Here is a 22791-nt window from a genome sequence, read left to right on the forward strand (position 1 = left end):
TAGCTTGTTACTGCTACCCTCTTTGAGAGTGGAGTAGCGGGACTTAGGCACTTTCAAAAGGACCAATTCCTTCGTTTTTCATCAGCATAGAGTTTCATGTGTGTTTGGGCCTTCTGAAGATTCATTTTGCATTGCTAAAGTAAAGCTTGCATGCAATCCAATTCAGCTTGACTCTGAGGATTGATCTTATTAGTAAACAAGACTGTAGGAAGGGGAACCTTATACCCATATAAGGCCTCAAAAGGGGAAACTCCAATACTAGAGTGTGTGGAGTTATTATATGCAAACTCAGCCAAGTGAAGCCACGTATCCCAATTGTGATGTATATCATGGCAAAAGTGCCTCAAATATGTCTCAAACCATTTGTTCACTCTCTCAGTTTAGCCATCAGTCTAAGGGTGGTATGCAGTGGATGGAGTAAGCTTGGTCCCCATGGAGGTGAAAAATGTATGCCAGAAGTTGCTCATAAACTTTGCATCTCGATCATGTACTGTGACTTGTGGTAAGCCATGTAACTTGAAGACATTTTCCATAAACTGAGTGGCCACCTGAGAGGCAGTATATTGGACCTTAGTGGGGATAAAGTGGGCAGCTTTGGTGAGGCGATCAACTACCACATAGATATTGTTCCACCCTTTCTTAGTCATGGGAAGGCCAGTGATAAAGTCCATTGTGATGTGAGTCCATTTCCCTTCAGGGATAGGGAGAGGCTGTAAGAGACTAGCGGGCCTGAGTGTACTATCCTTGTTCTGTTGGCATGGAACACATTTGGTCACAAAGTCCTTGACGTCCCTCCATAAGCCTTTCCAATGAAAACTCTTGGCAATCCTATCATATGTTTTGAAAACACCCAAGTGACCGGCAGTGGGGCAAGAATGCATTTTTTCCATGATCTTCTGCGTGAAGGGGGAAGTGTGTGGGATGACAATCTTGCCATGGGACCAAATAAGGCCATGCTTGAGCTGGTATTGGGAGTTTTCAGCCATAACCCCATGCTATAATTTCTAAAATATGTGGCTAAAGTGAACATCTAACAAGTAAGCCTCCTAGAGCTCTTCAACCCAATCACTGTGCAATTCTGAGATAGATGACACTCTGCATGCCCACATTCGAGAGAGAGAATCAGCCACAATATTATCCTTGCCCCGCGTGTGTGAAATGTCAAAGTCATAGTTCTGTAAGGTTGCCACCCATTGCCTTTGCTTAGGAGTCAAAGTAGACTGAGTCAAGAAGTATTGGAGGACTCGATGATCGCTTTTCACTTGGAAGTGGCTGCCATACAAATAGTGGTGCCATTTCTTGATGGCGTGGAGGATGGCCAACATCTCTTGGTCGTATACATTCATTTGCATCTCCTTCTCATCAAGCTTGCAGCTTTCAAATGCAATCACACCATGCTCTTGCAACAATACTGCACCAATACCCCGACCACTGGCATCACAATGAATGGTAAAGAGCTTAGAGAAGTCAGAGCAAACAAGGATGGGGGCTGAAGTAAGCGCGTCCTTTAATTGTTTGAAGCTATGATCTGCAGTGGCATCCCAAAAGAATGACTATTTTTTCAAGCGATCAGTCAAAGGTGCTGCAATGGTGGCATAGTGCTTAATGAAGCATCTGTAGAATGAAGAGAGACCAAGGAAGCCATGCAAAGAAGTTATGGTGGAAAATGGCCCCGCCAATCCTTAACACATTGCACCTTTTTGGGATCAGCCTATGTACCATTTTTGCTCACAATGTGTCCCAAGTACTCCACAGATGTCTGCATGAATATAAATTTGCTCTCCTTAGCAAAGAGTCGATGCTCTCTCAATAGATCAAACACCCTCTGAACATGTGTCAAGTGCTCCATAGATGACTTGCTGTAAATGAGGATGTCATCAAAGAAAACAAGCACGAACTTGAACAAAAAGGGTTGTAGGATTTTGTTCATGAGGCTTTGAAAGGTGGTAGGGGCATTAGTCAACCCAAAAGGCATCACAAGAAAATGGTAAAGTCCATGATCAGTCCTGAAGGCCATTTTGACCTCATCTCCTACCCGCATATGAATTTTATGGTAGCCAGAGCACAAGTCAATCTTAGTGAAAAAGCATGCCCCTTTTAACTCATCCAGTAAATCATCAATCCATGGGATGGGGTAGTGGTTCTTCACTATAATTTTGTTCAAATCTCTGTAGTTAATACATATGCGAAAGGAGCCATCTTTCTTTTTGACTAAGAGGACAGGGGATGCATAGGGGGAAGAACTCAGTTCGATGAAGCCCATCTCCAACAACTCCTTGATTTGCTTTGCAACCTCTTCACGCTCACACTTGGAGAATCTATAGGGGGGTTTATTCACTGGCTTGGAATGGGGCTCTAGGTCAAGTGGGTGGTCCACTTGTCTTTTGGGAGGGAGGGATGTAGGCATCTGAAATAAGTCATTGTATTCCTCAAGTAAGGCCTGCAAGGCAAAGTCATGTGATACTGCGGAGGGCTAATCAGAAGTGTCCTTATTTAATTGCAAAACAAAGATTTGTGAGCATTTCTTAAACTCCTGTTTGAGTTACTTTGCTATAATGAGTTGAAAATCAGCATGATCTCGAACTCCCTCTCCATGGATAGGTTGTCCATGCATCATAAACTCCATGTAAAGCTGAGAGAAGTCCATAGCAATTTTCCCCAATTGTTTCAGCCAATCATAGCCCAAGACAACATCAATGGGGCCCATATCTAGGGCAATCCGATCAACCAGTGCCACATAATTTGTAGCCAAGCATAAGGGAACTGCAGGATATACATGTGTGCTTATTTCTTCTTCTCCATTTGCTACTTGGACCTTCAAGGGGTGGTGTAATGCCATATGGATACATTTTAATCGATCAATGGCTGATTTATTGACAAAACTGTGAGTGCTTCCACTATCCACAAGGATAAAAACATGTTTCCCATTGATACTGCCTTGAATGCGAAGGGTACTGGGGCTACGGGAACCCGTCTAAGCATCCAAGGAGATCGAGCAAAGGGAAGTGGGAGGTGGGTGGGATGTTAAATCAAGTATCTGTGAGGGAGCACCGCCCGGGTCAAAGGGAAACCCATCCTCCAGGTCATAGAACTGCTCATGATCAACATCCTCCATGGACTCAGTCTAGTCAATGGCTAGGTCATCCTCTTCATTGTGCCAATCTTCCATGACATACATACTATGAACTTTGACCTTAGCTGTCTTGTACGGGCATTTGGAGACATGATCAGCAATGTACTTATCTCCACATTTAAAGCACTGTTTATTTTCAGCATACCTATTTTTAGCAATAGAGCCCGATGCTGTCCCAAAAGTGCCCATTTTTCTTTCAGCATGGAAGGTGGGGTAAGTGGGTACTTTGAGGCTGTTATTAGGCATAGAAGAGCCTCGAAAACCACCTCCGTATGGGGCTGATTGTGAAGGGATGCTGGGAGGTCCAACACCTTGCTGAAAATCCTCATTCTTACGGTACTTTCTTGCATATCTCTTAGCCAGTTCGATTGCATCAAATAGTGTAGTGGGTTTTTGGGCCATGACATCAACTAATAGACTCGGTTCCAACCCATAGATGTACTTGTGCAATTTAGCATCATCACTAATGCTTTCCACATATATAGTTAAGTTCATGAACTGATTGGTGTAGTCACATATAGTGAGGTTACGTTGGTCAAGAGTGTACCATCTTCTTGCCAACCATTCTTTTTCCACAGGGGACACAAAAACTTGGACCATATGCTTTTGAAATCTTCCCAATCAATGAACTGTTGATTCTCCCGATTGATATAGCACCACCAAGTGTGGGCAAAACCTTCCAAATGGAGAGAAGCAAAAAGTATTTGCTAATCATCAGTGCGGGGGTAGATGTTGAAGTAGGACTCCAACTTGGACGTCCATTCTTCTAGGTTAGACGGTGAGGGGGATTGCCCATTGTACTTTGTGAGAATAATCTTGTCACACAGATCATAGGGGCCATGCTGCCCATGAAATCCTTGCTGTCCATGCATCCCATGGTGGCCATACATGCCCTGCTATCCATACATTCCTTGTGGTGCATTTAGCCCATGTTGTCCATTATAGCCATGCTATCCATGATTGCCAGGCTGGCCATTTGTACCATATGGTCCTTGATGGGGCTGATTCATATGTGGTGCATGGGGGCTCCTAGGTAGAGCGGGTGAAATTCGACCCAAGGTGGGAGAAGGCCTCAAGTGAATGTTGTCGGCATGGTGGACGAGGGATCTCAATAGGGGCTCATCATGCGTATGAGAGGGTTCCCCGATCTCATAGGTAGAAGGGGAAATTCCCTTAGTGCCAAGTATACCCTGTGGGCCAGGCGATGGTTCCTGATGTGGAGGGCATCTAGACTCATGTCTAAAGTCATTGGTCTTCTCTTGGGATGAAGCGGTCGCTAACTGAGCAACAAGAGCAGTGAGTTGTCCCAAGGTCTGTTGGGTATTTGAGTTTTAGATGGCTATGTGCTCGATCGCTTCATCAAACTTGGACATCATCTGGTGGTGGTTGGTGACCATATCATTGTGGCGTTCCATATGACGGAGCTCATGTTGGCAGAGGGTGTGATTGAGAAGGGCATACGGGTTCTTTTCAGGCATTTCTTCATGTATGTCACCATCGTAATCTTGCGCTGATCTTGGTTCCTCATTCATGGAGGTCCGAGAGTCTCTAATCTCCCTTTGGAGTTCCTCTTGGGCCTTGCTTTTGCCTTTCTGGCCAGCCATCTAGGTGCAGTCCACAGGACTTGCTGTCAGTAAAAGGGCCGTAACTCTCTGTAAAAAACTTCGATTGGTGAGGTTTTGGGCTCCAATCAGAGGGGATGACGGCCTCTTCAAGATGAGCTATTAAACTTTATGATAGAAAATGATAAGAATTTTTTGTAAGGGGTTTACAGTGCCTGTCTTGGATTGGGGTACATCCTAGGAGTCCACAGTGGCCCTAGTGCACAAAAATGGGCATAACTTTCACACCGTAGCTCCGATCGGGGAGATTTTTGATTCAAACCAGAGGGAAAAAAGCCCTCTTTGAGATAAGCTATTGGGTTCACCCCCGGATTCAGGAAAAAAAAATTTGCAATGGGATCTTTGTGACAGTCTTGCAGAACTGTGACCAATAACACTGCATGTCCCTTAGTGCCGATGTCTTACATGGATAAAGCATAGATCAAGGGGCTTGATATGCTACATCAATAGCATCTTGAGCATACTGAGCATAATCTCGAGCATCATTGCATACCCATCAACTCTGCCGTTCATGCATAAGTACATTCACTGCCATACATCTCCATTGACTGCATGTACCTCAAGTGGCATACATGGGTGCCATTGGCATTGCGGGGTATCTAAGAGGGATCATTAGGGCAGGGAATTGGGGATTATGGAAGTACCTACACCTGCAAACAAGTATTGGGCTCCAGATCACAAGGAGGTGGGCAAAGTTCCCCCCGGGCTGGGTTGTGCACCCCTTTAGGGTCTTGAGTGGTAAGGGAGGGTCACCTCTCTTTTGTCTTACCACCTCACCTAGCATCGGCCTTTTTCCTCAGTCGGAGTATACATGTCAGACATTTTTAATTAGCAATCAGCATGAGATGCATTGGAAAGAAGACATTGAGCCTTTTCATGAGATGCAAGAAATGATGAAGGTTGGGGTAGGGGTTACCTTGGCAATCTAGTGACTCACTGGCTGCTACTTACCCAATTTACAATAGCTAATATTCATCCAAGATCATAAGACAAGGTAGGGGTTAATGTCAGCCATTACAATGAAATTCGAGAAGAGGTATGATGCTTGTATGCAATCTTGAATCTCTCCAACAATGGATTAAGCTTAGCAAGTGGCTAAATTGAGAGATTAAGATCAGAATGGCATACCTCTTTAATGCTTGTGATGAACATTAAAGCCCGAATCATCATGATGTTGCTTGCTCCATTGATCAAGTCCAGTTGATGGTTGGGCATCCGTGGAAGAGTGCTTCAGCATTTGAGTGCTCTTGTTGATGAAGAAGGTTCCCAAGCTTGAGCTTCAAGAATGGGAAGATTCAAGTGAAGCTTTCATGGCTGCCCGCAAAGCTCCCATGCATGCTGAGCTCAATGGCTTCATCCGGGCAAGAGAAATCCTTCACGGGCTAAAGGGGTTGTGGGGTTGAGCTCTTCGGGTCAAAGAAAGCTTCAGTTAGAAGAATCCATGGTTGCCCCAAACTATTTCAAACAGTCCCAGCTGTTGTCCACCATGGGAGTTGATTCCACGGAGAAAAGTGCCAAAGGGTAAAGGCCAATGTGCTGGAGCAGTGCCCTAGAGTGGCAGAGAGGGGAGGGTAGCAAGAGGAGGAGTGGCAAGAGGGCTGGGGAGGAGCAGGACAGCCAGCACAAAATGTGCCGAAAATTGTGAGGCTGTCCTATAGGCCTCCTAGGCAGCAAATCCCCCCAGTCCACCCCTTAATCAGAAGCTTGGGGGGTCAGGGAAGGAGTCCCGAGGCTGGTTGATGTCGGGGAGCACCCTTAGGTTAGACTTCTTGAGGTTTCTTTGGGCTGGCAGCCATGCTAGCTTGTAGAGGAGAAGAGAGAGAAAGAGGGTTGAGGCAAAAAGTGACTGAGGTTTTGCCCTCTTCCAACTCCTGGGACTCTAAACTTGGCCTGGAGCCCTTAAAATTTGCATGAAAAGAAGTGACGACCTGCTATTTTATCCGTTTTACCTCCGTATATGTCTGAGTCTCCAGCCATAGCTCCTGCTTGCTCCAAAAAGCTAAAGTTAACTGCAGTGTAATGTCCCCCCGTGCTTCCCCCATTAGAACCCCCCCCTAAGAAAAAAAATTTCAAAATTTTTAATTTTTTTTTACTCCCTCTCTCTCCCCCTGCCGACTGCATGGTGGGGGGAGAGAGAGAGAGAGAGAGAGAGAGAGAGAGAGAGAGAGAGAGAGTAATGAAGAGAGGGGGGCATGCAACCCCCCCAGATGGCGGCAGACAGCCGTCCCATACCTCCCTCCCTCCTTATAAGAGGGCCAACATAGCCCCTCTCCCCCCCCCCTCCCCTGGGTCACCTGCATCAACGCCCCCTCCCTGCTTCATCACCTTCCCCCCCGTCTGTTTGCAGACACAGCACCCCTCCCCGCATTGAACAGAGACCCCCCCTCGTGCTTCGTTACCTGTGGATTATAGCAGCCCCTTGGGCTTCTGTTTGAGGAACTCCCCCCTCCTTGTACGTCGGGTTCAGACCCCCCCCCCCCTGTGTTCAGTGAAGAGAAGAAGAAGAAGAAGAAGAAGAAGAAGAAGAAGAAGAAGAGGGAGAGAGAGAAGGAGAAGAAGAGGGAGAGAGAGAGGAGAAGAAGGAGAAGAAGAGAGAAGAAGAAGGAGAAGGAGAAGAAGAAGAGGGAGAGAGAGAAGGAGAAGAAGGAGAAGAAGAGGGAGAGAGAGAGGAGAAGAAGGAGAAGAAGAGAGAAGAAGAAGGAGAAGGAGAAGAAGAAGAGGAGAGAGAGAGAAGGAGAGGAAGAAGAAGAGGGAGAGAGAGAGAAGGAGGAGAAGGAGAAGAAGAAGAAGAGGAGGAGGAGGAAGGGAGAGAAAGAAGGAGAAGAAGAGGAAGGGAGAGAAAGAAGGAGAGAAGAGAGGGAGAGGGAGAGAAGAGAGAGAAGGAGAAGAAGGAGAGAGAGAGAGAGAGGGAGAGAGAGAGAGAGAGAGAGAAGAGGGAGAGACGAGAGAGAGAGAGAGAGAGAGAGAGAGAGAGAAGAGGGAGAGACGAGAGAGAGAGAGAGAGAAGAGAGAGAAGGAGAAGAAGAGAGAGGAGGAGAAGAAGAAGAAGGTGAAGAAGAGGGAGAGAGAGGAGGAGAAGAAGAAGGAGGAGAAGAGGGAGAGAGAGGAGAAAAAGAAGAAGGAGAAGAGGAGAGAGACGGAAGAAGAGAAGGAGAAGAAGAGAGAGAGAGAGAAGAAAGGGAGAAGAGAGAGAAGGAGAAGAAGAGAAGAAGAAGGAGAAGAAGAGAGAGAAGAGGGAGAGAAGAGAGAGAAGGAGAAGAAGAGGAGAAGAGAAGAAGAAGAAGAGAGAGAGAGAGGAGATGAAGAGAAAGAGCTTGAGAGACGTGGAAACAACTGGAGCTGCAGGACCATTATGAGTCGACGGAAATGCAGATAGAAACACCAGCGGAAACGCAAATAACATGTCACCCCTCCCTCCCCCCCTCCCGATCGCTCAGGCCCAGGTTCCTTGCTCTCGATCATATAGTAGCATATGTAAATAGATCTTTGAAATTGAAAATAATCCCATATCATGTAGTCAAGAGGAAAGGAAGATTTGCATGATAAAAGTATATAGAAAAGGAAAAGGACATATAGTAGTATCGATATCATCATCGTCTTCCGCGAAATCTAGCATTTTTTCATGTTCTTCATCTTCTGTTGCTCCCAAATAGTTGATATGAACAATTGGCTTTTTGGATTGACAATTTGCCACTAGATGTCCAGGTTGATTACATTTGTAACAAACTATGGGTTTGGCTTTAGACACATTATTGGTAATAGTTGGAAGTTTAGGAATGTTAGGATTTGGATTTGTGTTTGATGGTAAAGTAGGGGGTCGTGTCCAAGATTTACTAAATGAAGATGGAAGGAAAGGATTTTGATTGAATCTTTGAAAATTTGAATTGAATTGTTTTGAACCAAAGTTACCATTAGTTTGTAATTGTTGTGGTTGCTTCTCTCGTCCTCGAATTTTGTCTTCGTGTCATGGGCCAAGGAAATTGCATCTTCAAGAGTCGTTGGCTTGAACATGTTCACCTTCGCATAAAAATGTCCAAGTAAGCCAGACATAAACTTATGTTTATGGGTTGCCTCAGGTACATCTTCGAGCATTCGAAGTTGAAGTAAAGCATTCCAAAAACGCTCGGTGTATTGTGAAATAGACTTACAATCCCTCTGTTTGCAGAAGATCCCATTGTTTGATTGCTTTTCGTGGAATTGGGATGGAAGGAAATTCTGCAAAAAATTCTTTTGGAAAGTCTCCCAAGTAGTAGGACAATCAATGCTTTTGCGGATAACAGTCCACCATAGGGATGCGCTATCCACTAGATGATTAGTGACACACTTAATTTTGTCTTTCTTAGCATACTGTTCTTGATGAAAATAATCATCAAATTGACTGATAAAAGCAAGTACAATCTTTCCATCATATGACCCATTGAAAGTACGAAATTTGAAATTTATTTTACTTATCTCTGTTTCTTTTCGAATAGATTGCACTTCAAGTGTTGCATCGATCATACGTCGTATAAGATCTTCAGATTGCAGTTCATCTTGGTCGGCGGTAGATCGTTGCAGATTGGCCAATTGAGCTTGCAAAGTTTGACGTGCTCTTCGTTCCTCTTGAAGCTGCATCATAATTAAATCCAATTTTTGCTCCATCGTTGGTTCCGGTAAATCACCTTCGGCCATAAAATCTTCCATGGTTTCATCGGACATCCTACAAAATTCCAAAAGACCTCACACACTCAAAATCTCGTTAGCGGGATGATCGTAGCTCAAAGTCAAGTTTACAAGGCTTATTTCTTTTTTTTTGAATAATGGCTTTTTGCAGTATTTCTTCTTTGTGGATGCTAAATTTGATATCACGATCTTCTGCCAAAAGGATATTCATGCGTGTAGTTTGCGTATAGCAATTTGTTTATTGGAATTGAACTCTGTCAGTCCACAGATGTGAACACGGGCTTGCAGGGAAGTTGAGAATCCGTTTGAGACTAGCTGTGTATGAACATCCACTATGGGAGAGGTTTGAAATTGAGTTTTTGAACCTTTGTAAAATTTGAAAGCTTTAAGCTTTAAGTAATTAAAGCTTAACTAAATTGTTTATTTTTTTAGAGGACGGCGGCAGCTTCTGAACGTCGTCGACACTGTTCAGTACATACTGCCACCGCCAATGGTGGAATTTTTATGGCTTAAGCTTTTTAAAGCTTCCTCACTAAGCTTTCACACTTAATCTTTATCAAATTGATTGCCTATTCTCTGAGAAATATAAGAGTTAACAAATGAACTTCCTAGGTGGTCCTCTATCTATAGAGGCTAGTCCTTCGCGATCCAACAACGTAGCAGGGGGTTCTTCATTGCCAGGAACACGCTGGTATTGACGGATTGCCGCAAGATTGACTGTAGAGCTCGATCGTTCTAGGAGCTCCGGTTTCGCGCAAGATGGTAAGCGATTGGAAGCCCTCGATCTTAGCTTCGCTCTGATACCACTGGTGCACAGATTGGATGCTATATGCGTTCGTAGCGAGCGCCGAAAGGTCCCCAAGGACAAAAGAACTCTACTTTTACACAAAAAACAAGAGAGAAGACTTGCACGCCATGAAGCAAAAGACTAATTGGGTACAATCTCCCTCGATGCCTTGTGTGAGCGCTCCACAAAGCATGTATTTGATATATTATTCATCTCCAAGCTCAAAAAAATAGCCCAATTTATAATTAGCATGCTTTGGCTTTTGTGTTTGCTTTTGCCCAACTAGAGAATTAAAGCGATTGGGCGCCTAAAGAGTCGAAATGTGTCCAAATACAATGTCCAATAACAAATATTTAAATCTGTGCCCATGCGTATACAAAATAATAAATAAATGTCAGGTGCTTCAGTAAATAAGCGCGTCAAAATAAATCTTGGCGCCACGCCTAAGATACGCGCCCATCAAAATGATAATTTCTTCTAAATAAATTGAATACACGCTATCACCTAGTGCTTCCCAACGCCATCCCTACCTGCTCTACACATCAACTGAAGCATTCACAATTGTTAGAAAATAATAAAATTAAATCGACAAAAGTGAATACCTAGCAGTCTTCAGCTACAAAATAAATAAATTGGTTAGAACTCAATCCTAACCTTAATTTATTACGAGTGCGTACTCTAAACTCATAAACATCCATTAATTTAAATATGTATTTTGCGGAATCACCCGCTATAGAATCATCCACTTACACATTAAATTAACAAGATGCCCGAAAAGGACAGGTGTCCCCATCGACTTTTTTACACAAGGAATCCACCTTGTGTATCAGCCGTGGCAACAAATATAATTTTACGGAATCCACCGCAAAACCTCACGGAATCCACTAAGGAATATGCCTCCTGGCATCATTTCGTACTGTTGTATTTACTGAAAACATGCTCTCAAAAATTGTCCAAGCTGCATGTGAAGTTTCTGCATTCCTGATATGTCTCAACATAGTATTATGAACAACTGTAGATAGCTAGTACATCACCTTTTTGTCTTTCGCATTCCATTCTTTTCATGCTTTTAACTCATCTGCAGTTGGAGGGATACCCAGCTCTTGCTCCTTTTCTTCACCTGAAACAAACTCATAAAGGCCCTTTCCAATGAGGAAGTTTGTCACACGAAACTTCCATAAAGGGTAGTTGTTCTTATCGAGCTTCTCAATAATGGGATTTCCACTGTTCTCTACCATTATCACAAACAAGGATACAACATAGCAAGCTAGTCTTCTCCAATCTTTCACAACACGTATACAACAATACACCAAGCAACCTTTTTCACTGATGATTGCTCAATAGTACATGTAATCTGCAACCTGTTTATAGATAATTTATACCTTATATTTGCTTCCTGCAAACACCTCAAAAATTACAAATTTGCAATCTGTAACTTGTGCACCCACTTTCGGTCAATACAGTCGAAATCATAATGTACCCTGAAACTGTTGTCTGTAACCTTGCGGCTCTAAAATGGGTCCTGAAACGGCCTCAAACACCCAAAATAAATGCGGATAAGCCCTAAAGGGCTTGCCTATAGAATATACAATTATCTGTTCGCACACCAAATCTCATAGCAATCTGAGATTTTTGCTCGACTCTGCTTCTGGTGCCTCCACAGGCACTATCTAAGAGAGAGAGTGGAAGAATGGGAGAGCTTCTTACCCGTTGCTTGCTTGCTCGAACCTTGCTTCTTCTTCTTCACTTCAGCCTTCAAAATCAGCCTCTCTCAGTGGCGCGGCTTTGATACCATGTCAAGAATCGCATGATGGGGGGATGTGCTTGAGTTGCTGCGCCAAACACACACTGTATATACAAGAGGAAGCTCACTCAAGAACACAAGAAGAGAGATGGAGGCCAAAACGTTTTCTTGCTGGTTTCTTCTTCTTCCACACACTATATAATGTACACAAAGTATAGATAAGATACAACATAAAGAAAAGTGGCCTTTTAAGTTAAACAGTGCATAACTGACTACACTAATCGACTGGTGTTATATCTTTGCCAACTATAGGTAGGTGTAACAAACTAAATATAATAAGTGATAAGTTAGTGGTCATGTGAGTATTATAATGACCACCAACGTGCGCTGTGTAGATGTGCAGACTCATCTAGCTAGGCGGTCCATCATCAATGTCTGCACGTGTTGAGCTTGCCATCTCAACAGAAGCAGGAAAACCAATTAGCATGTCCATTCCCCAAGAAAAATATATAGGGAATGATGCCAAGAATACAAGCCCAAACCTATAGAAGCATCATGCTCTGGGAACAACAACCTCATAAAGAACGAAGAGAAAGATCCAAATCTTATAGATCAAGATGCGCCAATCAAATCACACACCACTTTGCAAGCCTTTGAATCATGATGTCAGTGTGAAGATAAGGAGGTGAGCTTACTACACCCTTTTATCGATTTGTGCATAATTGATTTTATAAAGTTTGATAGAGGAGTGAGTAGATCCATAAAATAGAAAGACATATCGGTTAGGTGAGAGGTAGCCATAGCCAATGCAATTGAAATGCTTGAAACATTAAGCATTCCATCAAGTTCCACATTGTGTGCAAAGATTTAATGAAAACAACAATAATATGTAAGTATATGGAAATATTAATCCTCTTACTTGAATAAAAAATAAAGTGATAGTGATGGGCACCTGCCACCTATAGTGTACAGGTGTGTGGATACTATATACAAGTAAACATAGGTGGCTAGACCTAAGATGCCTTTAATCCCTAACAACCTCCCACTTAAATGCGAATGTGCCTTAGTGAGGAGTTTTTTCTAAAAATGAGAAAAGTATAATACGTATATAGAGTACAAGATGAGGAAATACGTCATCTCATCCTACACCCATTAGCTTCCTAAGGAAGGCATATTGTTTCATCAGGAGACTTTTAATGAGTAGATATGCAAAATCCATATCCATAAGAATTATGCCACACTTAATGAACTTATCCTCTACCACCTCCCTAATGATGAAGTGATAGTGCACCTCAATGTGCTTTGTTTTTGCATGGAAGTCTAGATTATGGGCCAACTGAATGGCACTCATTGAACTCGAACGTGGCATGGGAGTCATAGTCATATCAAGATGTGCAACCAAACGGCCTAATCTTAAGGACTCATTGCGAGCCTTAGTGTGGCTACAACATATTAAGCCTTAGTAGTAGATAATGCCATGCATTTCTACACCTTGGACATCCAAGATATATCACCTCAAACATAGGTAAAGACATACCTAGAGGTGGACTCCCTACTGTCTATGTGTCCTACATAATCTAAGTTAGTGCAACCTATGACTCTTATATCCTAGCTACCATAGAAAATGCATATATATGTAGTGCCTTTAAGGTATCTTATGATACCCTTCATGATGTCTCAACGTCGCCTACCAAGTATATCCATATGATGTGCCACAACTCCCACATCAAATACTATGTTAGGATGAGTGGCTATCATGGTATATATCAAATTGCCCACTGCGGCTGTATATGGAACTTTGGCCATCTTGGCCCTCTCATCATCTAACTATAGACAATCAACATGACTAACCTTCACATGAGAAGGTAAAGGACATCTAATAGGCTTACCATCTTGCATATGGAATGGCTCAGGTTCTTTGTGAGTGTACTCCTTTTGGGACAAGTAGAGAAGTCCCTTAGAGCAATTGTGCTCTACACATAATAAGTATATGTGAGGCCTGTCCCATGTCCTTTATCTCAAATCTCTTATTGGGCCTAGTCTTTAAAGCATCTAGCTTAGCATAAGCACTCTGAGTATATCATCAACATAAAGCTAAGCTCCAAGATAATAAGGCTACCATCACAAGCCTTCTTCGTATATAGACACGAATCCATATCACCAAAGGAATATCCCTATGAATGCATGAAAGAATTAAAATTGCGGTACCATTCCCTAGATACATGTTTAAGACATAAAGACACTTCTTCAATTTGCACACTAGGTGTTCCTTTCCTTTTTCCATATCGTCCTCAGGCTACTACATTCAAATATCCTCATGCGGAGCTCTATGTAGAAAAGTCATCTTAACATCCATTTGATAAAGATCCAAATCCAACCAAGGAAGTAAGGCCAAGACTAAGCAAAAGGTAGTCATCTTGACCACATGAGAGAAGGTCTCATTAATTAACTCCCTTTTCCTACTTAAAGCTCTTAGCAACTAATCTGGCCTCATATGTTGGCTTGTGTGACTAGGGGTACTCTTTAACTTATATACCAACTTGCATGGCAATGCATGCTTTCCATCAAGCAAGGAAACTAAGTCCCATGTATGTTTCTTATGCATTGAATTAAACTCAAATTGCATAGGTCTCTCCTAAGAATGAGAATCACCTCTTTGCATAGTCTTCTCATAGGTAAGTGGCTCAATAGAGTATCACCATGACATAATCCATAGAGGGCTCATAATAGTTAGGAGGACACGAAGCTCTAGCGGAGTGTCTCAAATTGGTCGTGGGGCCTCTATGACTAGTCCTCTCTATCCAACATTATGATCTTGCATAGCAAGTGAATCTTGCACCATTACATAATCAACAATTGCAATAGGCTATCTCACTAGGATAGGCTATACTATGATAGTAGGCTCCTCTTAAAAGATCACCCTACGTACCTCAATCACCTGCTCTTGTCCCATATGCATATTTTTCTCATGGAAAATAACATCATGGCTCTACGAATAACCATAAGAGCCCTTGGATCCCAAAGATGATAGTCCATCTCACTTGCATCATGACATCTAAAGACACGCAAGCGTGCATACAAGAGAGGCTTACCAGACCATACCTCCTTTGCAACTCTACCACCAAGAGTAGTGCATGGGGATTTATTAATGAGATACATGATAGTAGTAACTACCTCAATCCAGAAGTGCTACGGTAAGCCTACCTAACTGAGCATACTACAAACTTGTTTCTAAATAGTCTTGTTCATGGGTGCCTAATTGAGCATACTACAAACTTGTTCATGAATAGTCTTGTTCATTGACTCTACAATACAATTTTGGGGTGGAGTGTTTTAATATCTCTCTTATCACATAGCTACTCAAAAGTCTTAGAAAAATATTCACTCCCATTGTCAAATCATAGGCATTTTAGTTTATACCTAAACTAGTGCTCAACCATGGCGAGAAAGCACTAAAACATAGGCAATATTAGATTTCTACTTAATGGGACATGCCCAAACCTTATGCAAGTAATCATTTATGAATGTAATAAAATAATTCATGCTATCCAAGTGGCAATACATGGGGCCACAACATTTAGATGCACAAGAGCCAAAGGCTCACCTATATGCATAGAACCTGATTTCTTATGTGAAATAGAGTTTGCCTACCACACATAATGATCATATGAATGAAAATAAGAATAATCCAAGTGCAAGAGATACTGAAAACATGTCAATACTTTCATTCCTTTCAAAGATACGTGTTTAAGGCAATGTTTCCATAAAGACATATGTGAAAGATCAAGCCATGGCCAACAGACCCAGAAATGAGCAAAGGGTAGACGCTGACAACCTTGGTACCTCTAGTGAAAACAAGACTGCCATGGGTGATCTTCCATGAGGAATCACCAAAAGATACATGGTACGAGTCATCATCGAACTGTCTAGCTAAAATAAGGATTTTCATTAAAGCCATGACATAGACTTGCCCATGTTGGGCTATGAGTCTCTACCACGGTTATTATTACCATTTCTACCTCTTACAATAGGTGCATAAGAAGTGTGGGCTGCATCAATGTTCAATAAGTAAAGCACTTTCTACATCACTATATTTAAAACCATCCTCGGGAGGATTAGCACTCATAGCAGTACAAAATATATTCATGGCTTTGGTAGTGTAATAAGCAAGAACATAGACTTTATGTTATTCTCAAACTAGATGTCTTGTGAGATAAGCTAGCTAAAAATAGAGTGGAACTCATTCAAATGAATAGACATAGGGGAGCCCTTCTTCATGCAAAGGTCCACAAGCTTTTGCAACCAATACAATTGAGATGTAGAACTCTGCTTGTCATAAAGATCACATATCTTCTTCCATAAATGACATGCCCCACTGGGAGTAGAGATAACATTGCAATATACATGCCTAAACAAAGATAGAATGATAGTGGACTTGCGTAACTTATCAAACTCATCCCAATTATCTCGATCCCAACCTTCAGGCTCTATGCCCTTTGTCTTCAATGGCCTAATTTGCTACTTGTTGCCATATTTGCATCTTCCAAATTGGAAGTTGTTACTATCAAGCTATTCAATGCTGAAAATAGTACTGTCAGTTGATGCACGAGAAGTACTTTTCATTTTGACTACAATGTACAAGAGTATGAACTACTCTAATTACAGCAAAATAGTCCCAAAGCCGAGCTAAAAGGGTGGGCAAGAGGGCGAGAATAAAAGAGGGTATAGATGTCCATAAACAATAGGCAATAGAGTGCTCAAACAAGGCGTCTGTGCACAAAGAAATTACTCATAAACAATATTCAACATTGCTGTCCATAAAATAGAAGTAAATGACTATAGATCAATAGACAAATGACCAATGGAGTAAGCTCCCATCGCTAGGAATATCTGGATAGCAATTCGAGATATGTAGAATGCAAATAGTAATGTAGCAACCAAGTATTAAAAACTGTCAAAGTATACAAAATACAACCAATGCTTATCAAGCATCCACCAATGATAACCACTAATAGTGATAGGTATTGGGTATCCAAATGCTCAAGAGCAAATCAACCCTTAAGAGTCGATATCTATAATAGCAATGCATGCATATATCAACTGAGAATATATATGAGGAAAAGACGTGGAGCGGAAGTGGAAGCATGATCGATAGCAAAAATGGAGCCAAGAGCTATGGAGATTCAAGTAAGAGGAGAGAGATTGATGTGTAGGAACTTCAATAATCACAATGTGTGACCTGTCAGTAAAAAGAATATAAGTGTCCATGAGAGGAGACTATTGTGTTCAAGGCTTGCATGGATTAACAAAAAGGTAAGACCTTGGGCTTGAGAATAAGTGTTCAAGGCAAGACACGGTTGTCATGCCATTAGGGCCCTTACAAACTCTATGAACTCCACTTACATGAGTCACTCTACAATGTGCTATGAAATAGTGGCAATAGGGAATTTATTGGGTGGCCAAAGGCTCCCACTCAAGCACCAACTATTGCTCATCCAATCATCATGGGTGTTGATCTCTTGACAGACCAATGAACAATTAGAGATTCTATCAAGCATGCTAAGAAGATTGGTTGGTGAAACACATTGCTTTACATTTTTTCACATTGTATCTTGGTACGTGTAAGGGAGGCTTTCTACGACCCTTTTTCCAAATAGCTAACGCAGATTCTCTTCGCCTTCCAAGTTCCCACACTGTCAAATGATGCTACAACTGAAACGAGCAAGAGATAAGTTACGGAACGTACAAAACCAGCTAGAGAAGATGGGCAAGGGCGTGTCACAAGATTGGTCGACTGATGAATCGTGCCTCCTGAGTCGCGGGGTGAGAGCCTGACACGAGGTGCCATCTGTCACGCGTTCAGGAAACATGAAGCCGACCCACGCGCGAACATAAAAACGAACAGAATGGAGGCGCGTTCAGGTCGTTATCTAGGCTAATTTCGCTTTCCCCTTCGACTTTCCCAGACGTCCATAGCGACTACCTCGGACGTTGCCTCTCGCCATCATCAGCACAAACGATCCCCCGTTAACAATTTCCCTCGCTCCATTCATTCAACCCCTGACATCAGCGAGACAGCCACCTGATGGTACTTTCTCAACCTCATCCACGCCTGTCGCGATGTCTGCGCTTCCCTAGGCCCCCCCTGGATTCCTGAATTGAATGTCGTGTCCACTTCACTCGTGTGCGATTGAATCTTCTCGACTGAAGGGAGCTCCATCAGAGAAATCGATGCGACTAGCAGAAAGGACTCCCATGTTCGACTGCTTGGAAACCCTAGGATTGGCATTCATGCATGTCAGGACATTTTGTCATTAAGACTATTCTTGGATACTTCCTGATGGTCAGATACCTTTGTTTTCCAGTCGTCCTGTGCTTGTGCACAAACCAGGGGCCGGGCAGAAGGAAGAATGCCTTTATGACTATGCGATATCATCTTGCTTGAAAATGGAGGACCGCTCCATGGCATCGGAAGAGTATTTCTTAAGCTGATAATAGGGGATGAAGTTCGTAATGCTGGGAAATGGATGCTGCATTGCTCTGGGAGCACCTGCTTACATCCTAGGGGCAGCTGAGAGTGATACAGCTGCTTGGCATTTAAGAGTCTCTATACATTCTTCTTGGAAGAGGAAAGTATATGGAAGGCATGCCTTTAGCCTGGAGAATGGCGGTGAATGTGAAAGGCATCGAGGTGAGAAGCAGTCAGAAGCTAAAATATTGGACGTTCCTGCAACAAATGCACAAATCAAACTTAACGGCAGTGACTACAGTTTCTTAAGAAATGGAAGAGCAGAAGAAGCATTGAAACCACACACTGAAGCTCTGCACAGGCTGAAACCTGGAGAACTGACACTCCAAGAGTCTAATGTTCTTCAATTTCCGATTTCTCCACGTGTCTCGAAAGAAGGTCAACCTAACTCCATTGCCGCCAGTTCTCTCCAATGTGCGGAAGAGCCAGGGCAAAAGGCTACAGAGACAGAGAAGCGACCAAATGATGAAGATTGGAGGAGTCTCTCTCGTGCCATAACTACAGGCCAAAAAATTTCGATCATCTCAAATCATGACCTCATGAAAATTGCAGAGTTGAGGTTCTCTAATGATATGCAGGAGGGTGACGTTGGAAGTCAAGTTGCCCTTCTTCAGGTATGGTTCTCGTCTTTATACTTGGTGGGGTGCACACGTGTGTGCACAGAGAGAGAGAGAGAGAGAGAGAGAGAGAGAGAGAGAGAGAGAGAGAGAGAGAGAGAGAGAGAGACGCAGAAACGCAATGACTACTAACAAGAACATCATGGAGGATATGTACACACACACACACACACACACACACACACACACATTTATTGTGTGAAACCACTAAATTTTACACAAACGTGCACCTTCGCGCACATGCAAACCCTGTGTGTATATTTTACAATACATATATGGTCATAGCTCAAGATATTTCCCCGTAAGTAACAAATCAATTAATTAATTTATGTGACAATATCTTAGGATGGTGTGAACAGAGGAATTGGCCCAATCTCAAAAGTGTTCATGAGATTCGCAATATTTTGGGACGTTGTTCTTATTACAGCACATTCATTCAACATTTTGCATAGATTGTTTCACCATTTCATGCTCTATGTAAGAAAATAGTTCCTTTTAGATAGGCTGAACTGAAGTCTAAATAAGAAAATAGTTCCTTTTAGATAGGCTGAACTGGAAAAGAATATCTTCAAAAGTGTTGGATATTTCACTCACGCCTTACTTATGCCTATGCTCACATAGGAGTGTCGGTGATCAGTAGGACACTCTGGCACTTTTTACTCTCGGTAGGAGAGGTTTTTCCCCCAGACTTATGGTATTATTTCGTATGTGTTTATGACACACACTCACAGGCACTTACCGTGTTCAGGTGTGAACACCCCCAACAACCCTAAGGTTTAAGGGTTGTACCTTGTACTTTTAGCTTACACTCTTTCAGTCTATTGCATTGGGTGTCGTGCTTCACTCTCACATTGTCTATTGTTCTCTGTGCCGAGCTTCGATCCTGTTCTCTCTCACATTTGGTATTAGAGCAGCATTGGCTCTACTTAGCTCAGCTCAGGTTTTGCCCAGCTCCGCTCAGCCTCCGGGAGCTTCTTGCTTAGTCCAACTTTGCCTTGGCTCTGTTCAGTCTCTGCGACAGCTCTTACCCTTATCCTGCTCTCCAACGCCAGTGCCGCCCATCTCCTGTAGCTCCTCGCCCAGCGCCACTGCCCCACCTCCCCTCTAGCCATTGTACCTGTGCCTTGTTAGTGCCCCATCACCAATCCTGCTGTGACACCCCTAGCCCTGTTAGTGCAGCTTCTGTCTGCGCCCTCACGCCAACTGCTACACACCCCGCCAAACGTTTCTCACCTTTCGTGCCTTGCCAAACATCCAGTCAAACGCGTCCTTTGTGCCACATGCCAGTCGTTGCGCTCGTAACTGCCGCTAGCCGTCCGTTTGTTTGAAATTGCTTGCGACAGCGTCCGCCCTTTCCATGGCCACCGTCTGGCTCCAAAGCCGCCCGTCAACACCACGTGTCAGGTCAGAGGGGTGGTTAGCAACAGCTCGTCATTTCAAAGGTATTTTTAATATTTTTAAAACCTTTTTTATACTAGAATTAATTTTTGGAAAAGAGGGTTCCTACATAGTAGGCACAAAATTTAGGAAATGTGTTTGGGACACATTGGATGCAATTTTCTGGGCACATTCATAAGATTTTTTGGGGCTTTTATTTTTTCTGAAGAGATTGGCATACACACTGCAGTTACAGTCATTGATAGACTATTTTGAACAAATTCGAAGCAAGAAAATTTGGGGATTTTGCTAATATAGTGTTGCTGAACACTAATTGCACCTTGGATTGCGTGCATTAAAGGCAGTTTTGACAGAGTGCACCTCTGCACACTGGTTGTAGAAATTCATTTTCTGCAAGTTTTGGAAATTTTCAGATTTTCAGTTTGATCCTGCTTCGACATTGCTCTTTTGCTTTTTTTTGGTAATTGATAATCATGTCAAATCAAGGAGGAGATGTCTTCACCTATGTATCCAAGGAGGACAGATTAGATGGAAATAACTATTCATTTTGGTCCTTCATGATGAAGAATGTACTTGTGGCAAAAAATCTTTGGGATTATGTCAGCGGAGAAGAAGCTTGACCTGGAGTTGTGGCTCCAGCTACTCTTCCTCCAGGAGGACGTGCACAACTGGCACCTCAACCTGCTCCACTTCGGCCACTTCCACAAAGAACAAGAGCTCAAAAAGCATGGAATACACGAGATGCACAAGCTTTGTCGCTGATTGCATTGGTAGTTCAGCAGTTAATCATTCCTCATATTCGTTCAGTAGCTTCTTTACAAGAAGCTTGGCTATCTTTGGAGCAGATGTTTGTAGGTAAGAACAAGATTCACATCTCTTTCTTAAAGAAAGAGCTAGAGACATTGAAAATGGATGAAGGTGATTCTATTTAAGATCACTTGAACAAAATTCAGGACTTGCGAGAGCAACTCATGAATGTTTATGAGTACTATTCGAATGCACAGATGATATCTACCACTTTGAATTCATTACCTCCTTCGTACTTGGCTTTTCATACGGCCTTAAACCTCACCATGAGGATTGCCATGCAACCAATCACTTTTCTTCAGTTAGTTAGTTTGCTTCTAGAGGAGGAGCAAACAAGGAGAAATAGTGGCGTGGATGCTATAGCCTCTGAGCAGGCTTTTATGGCTAGACAGAAGGGTAAAGACAGCCAAGTAAAGAATGCTCCGTAGAGTTTTGGAACTTTTGGCACATCATAGGCAAGTAAAAAACAAGGGGGCACGTAAGCCAAAAAGGGCAAATGCCATTATTGCAAGAAGCCAGGCCACTACATTACTGAGTGCAGAAAGCGCATTGCCAAGGAGAAGAAGAAGTTAGGAATGTTTGTTTTTTATGCTCCTTCCACTGCTACTGAGTCCGCGTCCTTTGTTGCAAACAGAGACTATTGTTTTTACACATGCAGTTATGACACCTCTTGGGCAGATCGAGCATTTAGCTCTATTGAGGATGCAGGCACTTGGTTTTTTGACATTGGTGCTTCTAGGCATATTATATCTTGCAGAGTTTTATTTGCTTCTGTGTACTGCTCCAGTTGGCAAGTCTGTATAGCGTGCCAACAATGCATCATATCCTATTCGAGTTATCGGGGAGATTGTGCTCACAGCCATTGATGGCTCTATTCTCCGTCCACAGGATGCTTTGTTCGTGCCAGGCATAAAGAAGAATTTGCTCTCTATTTCTTCTTTGGCACGTTGTGGATTACAGGTCACATTTGATGATAACATATGCATGGTGAGAGACAAAGAACACATGACTTTGGTCTTGACAGGCACTTTATGTCATGGGTTATACAAGTTGGGTGCTGTTTCAGTTGATCAATTAGCGTACTTGGCATCCACTCTTACTCCTGCTATGATACAAGCATAGTTATGACATGCTAGGATGGGACATATGAACTTTGGCAGCTTGATGCTGTTGCAGCATACGCAGATGCTAGATGGATTATCTCTATTGGAGAGACCTCTTGAGCACTTGTGCGAAGGATGTATTTTGGGGAAAATGCATCGCTTTTTGTTTCCCCGTGATGTTGCTTTTAGAGCAATAGCCAGGTTGCAGTTAGTGCATTCAAATGTATGTGGGCCGATGCAAACAAAGTCATCGGGAGGATGCTACTATTTTGTGACTTTTATTGATGACTTTACTTGATTTTGTTGGGTCTACTCTTTGGTCAAAAAGTTAGAAGTGTATGATGCATTCTTGGCTTTTCTTGCCCTTGTTGAAAACCAGTTTGGTTTTA

The 22791-nt window shown here is 42.7% G+C and overlaps 1 protein-coding gene across 5 annotated transcripts in view; it reads left to right on the plus strand.

The window, feature by feature from the left end:
- Positions 1-17619: 17619 nt before the first annotated feature.
- LOC148036915 (uncharacterized) overlaps positions 17620-22791 on the plus strand; it is a 180977-nt gene continuing 175805 nt past the window's right edge. For 2 of the 5 annotated variants that reach the window (XM_087675843.1, XM_087675841.1), the window contains exon 1: positions 18898-19091. In XM_087675843.1, the coding sequence (XP_087531969.1) occupies positions 19045-19091 (47 nt within the window). In that variant the 5' untranslated portion in view covers positions 18898-19044. Of the gene's footprint in view, positions 19092-22791 lie in introns of all 5 variants that reach the window. The other 3 variants (XM_087675839.1, XM_087675840.1, XM_087675838.1) reach the window with 3 other exon arrangements.

The sequence above is a fragment of the Lygodium microphyllum genome, chromosome 4 (assembly GCF_053477565.2).
Source record: "Lygodium microphyllum isolate KBCC chromosome 4, Lygodium_microphyllum_v1.1.10, whole genome shotgun sequence".
NCBI classification, from domain to species: domain Eukaryota; kingdom Viridiplantae; phylum Streptophyta; class Polypodiopsida; order Schizaeales; family Lygodiaceae; genus Lygodium; species Lygodium microphyllum.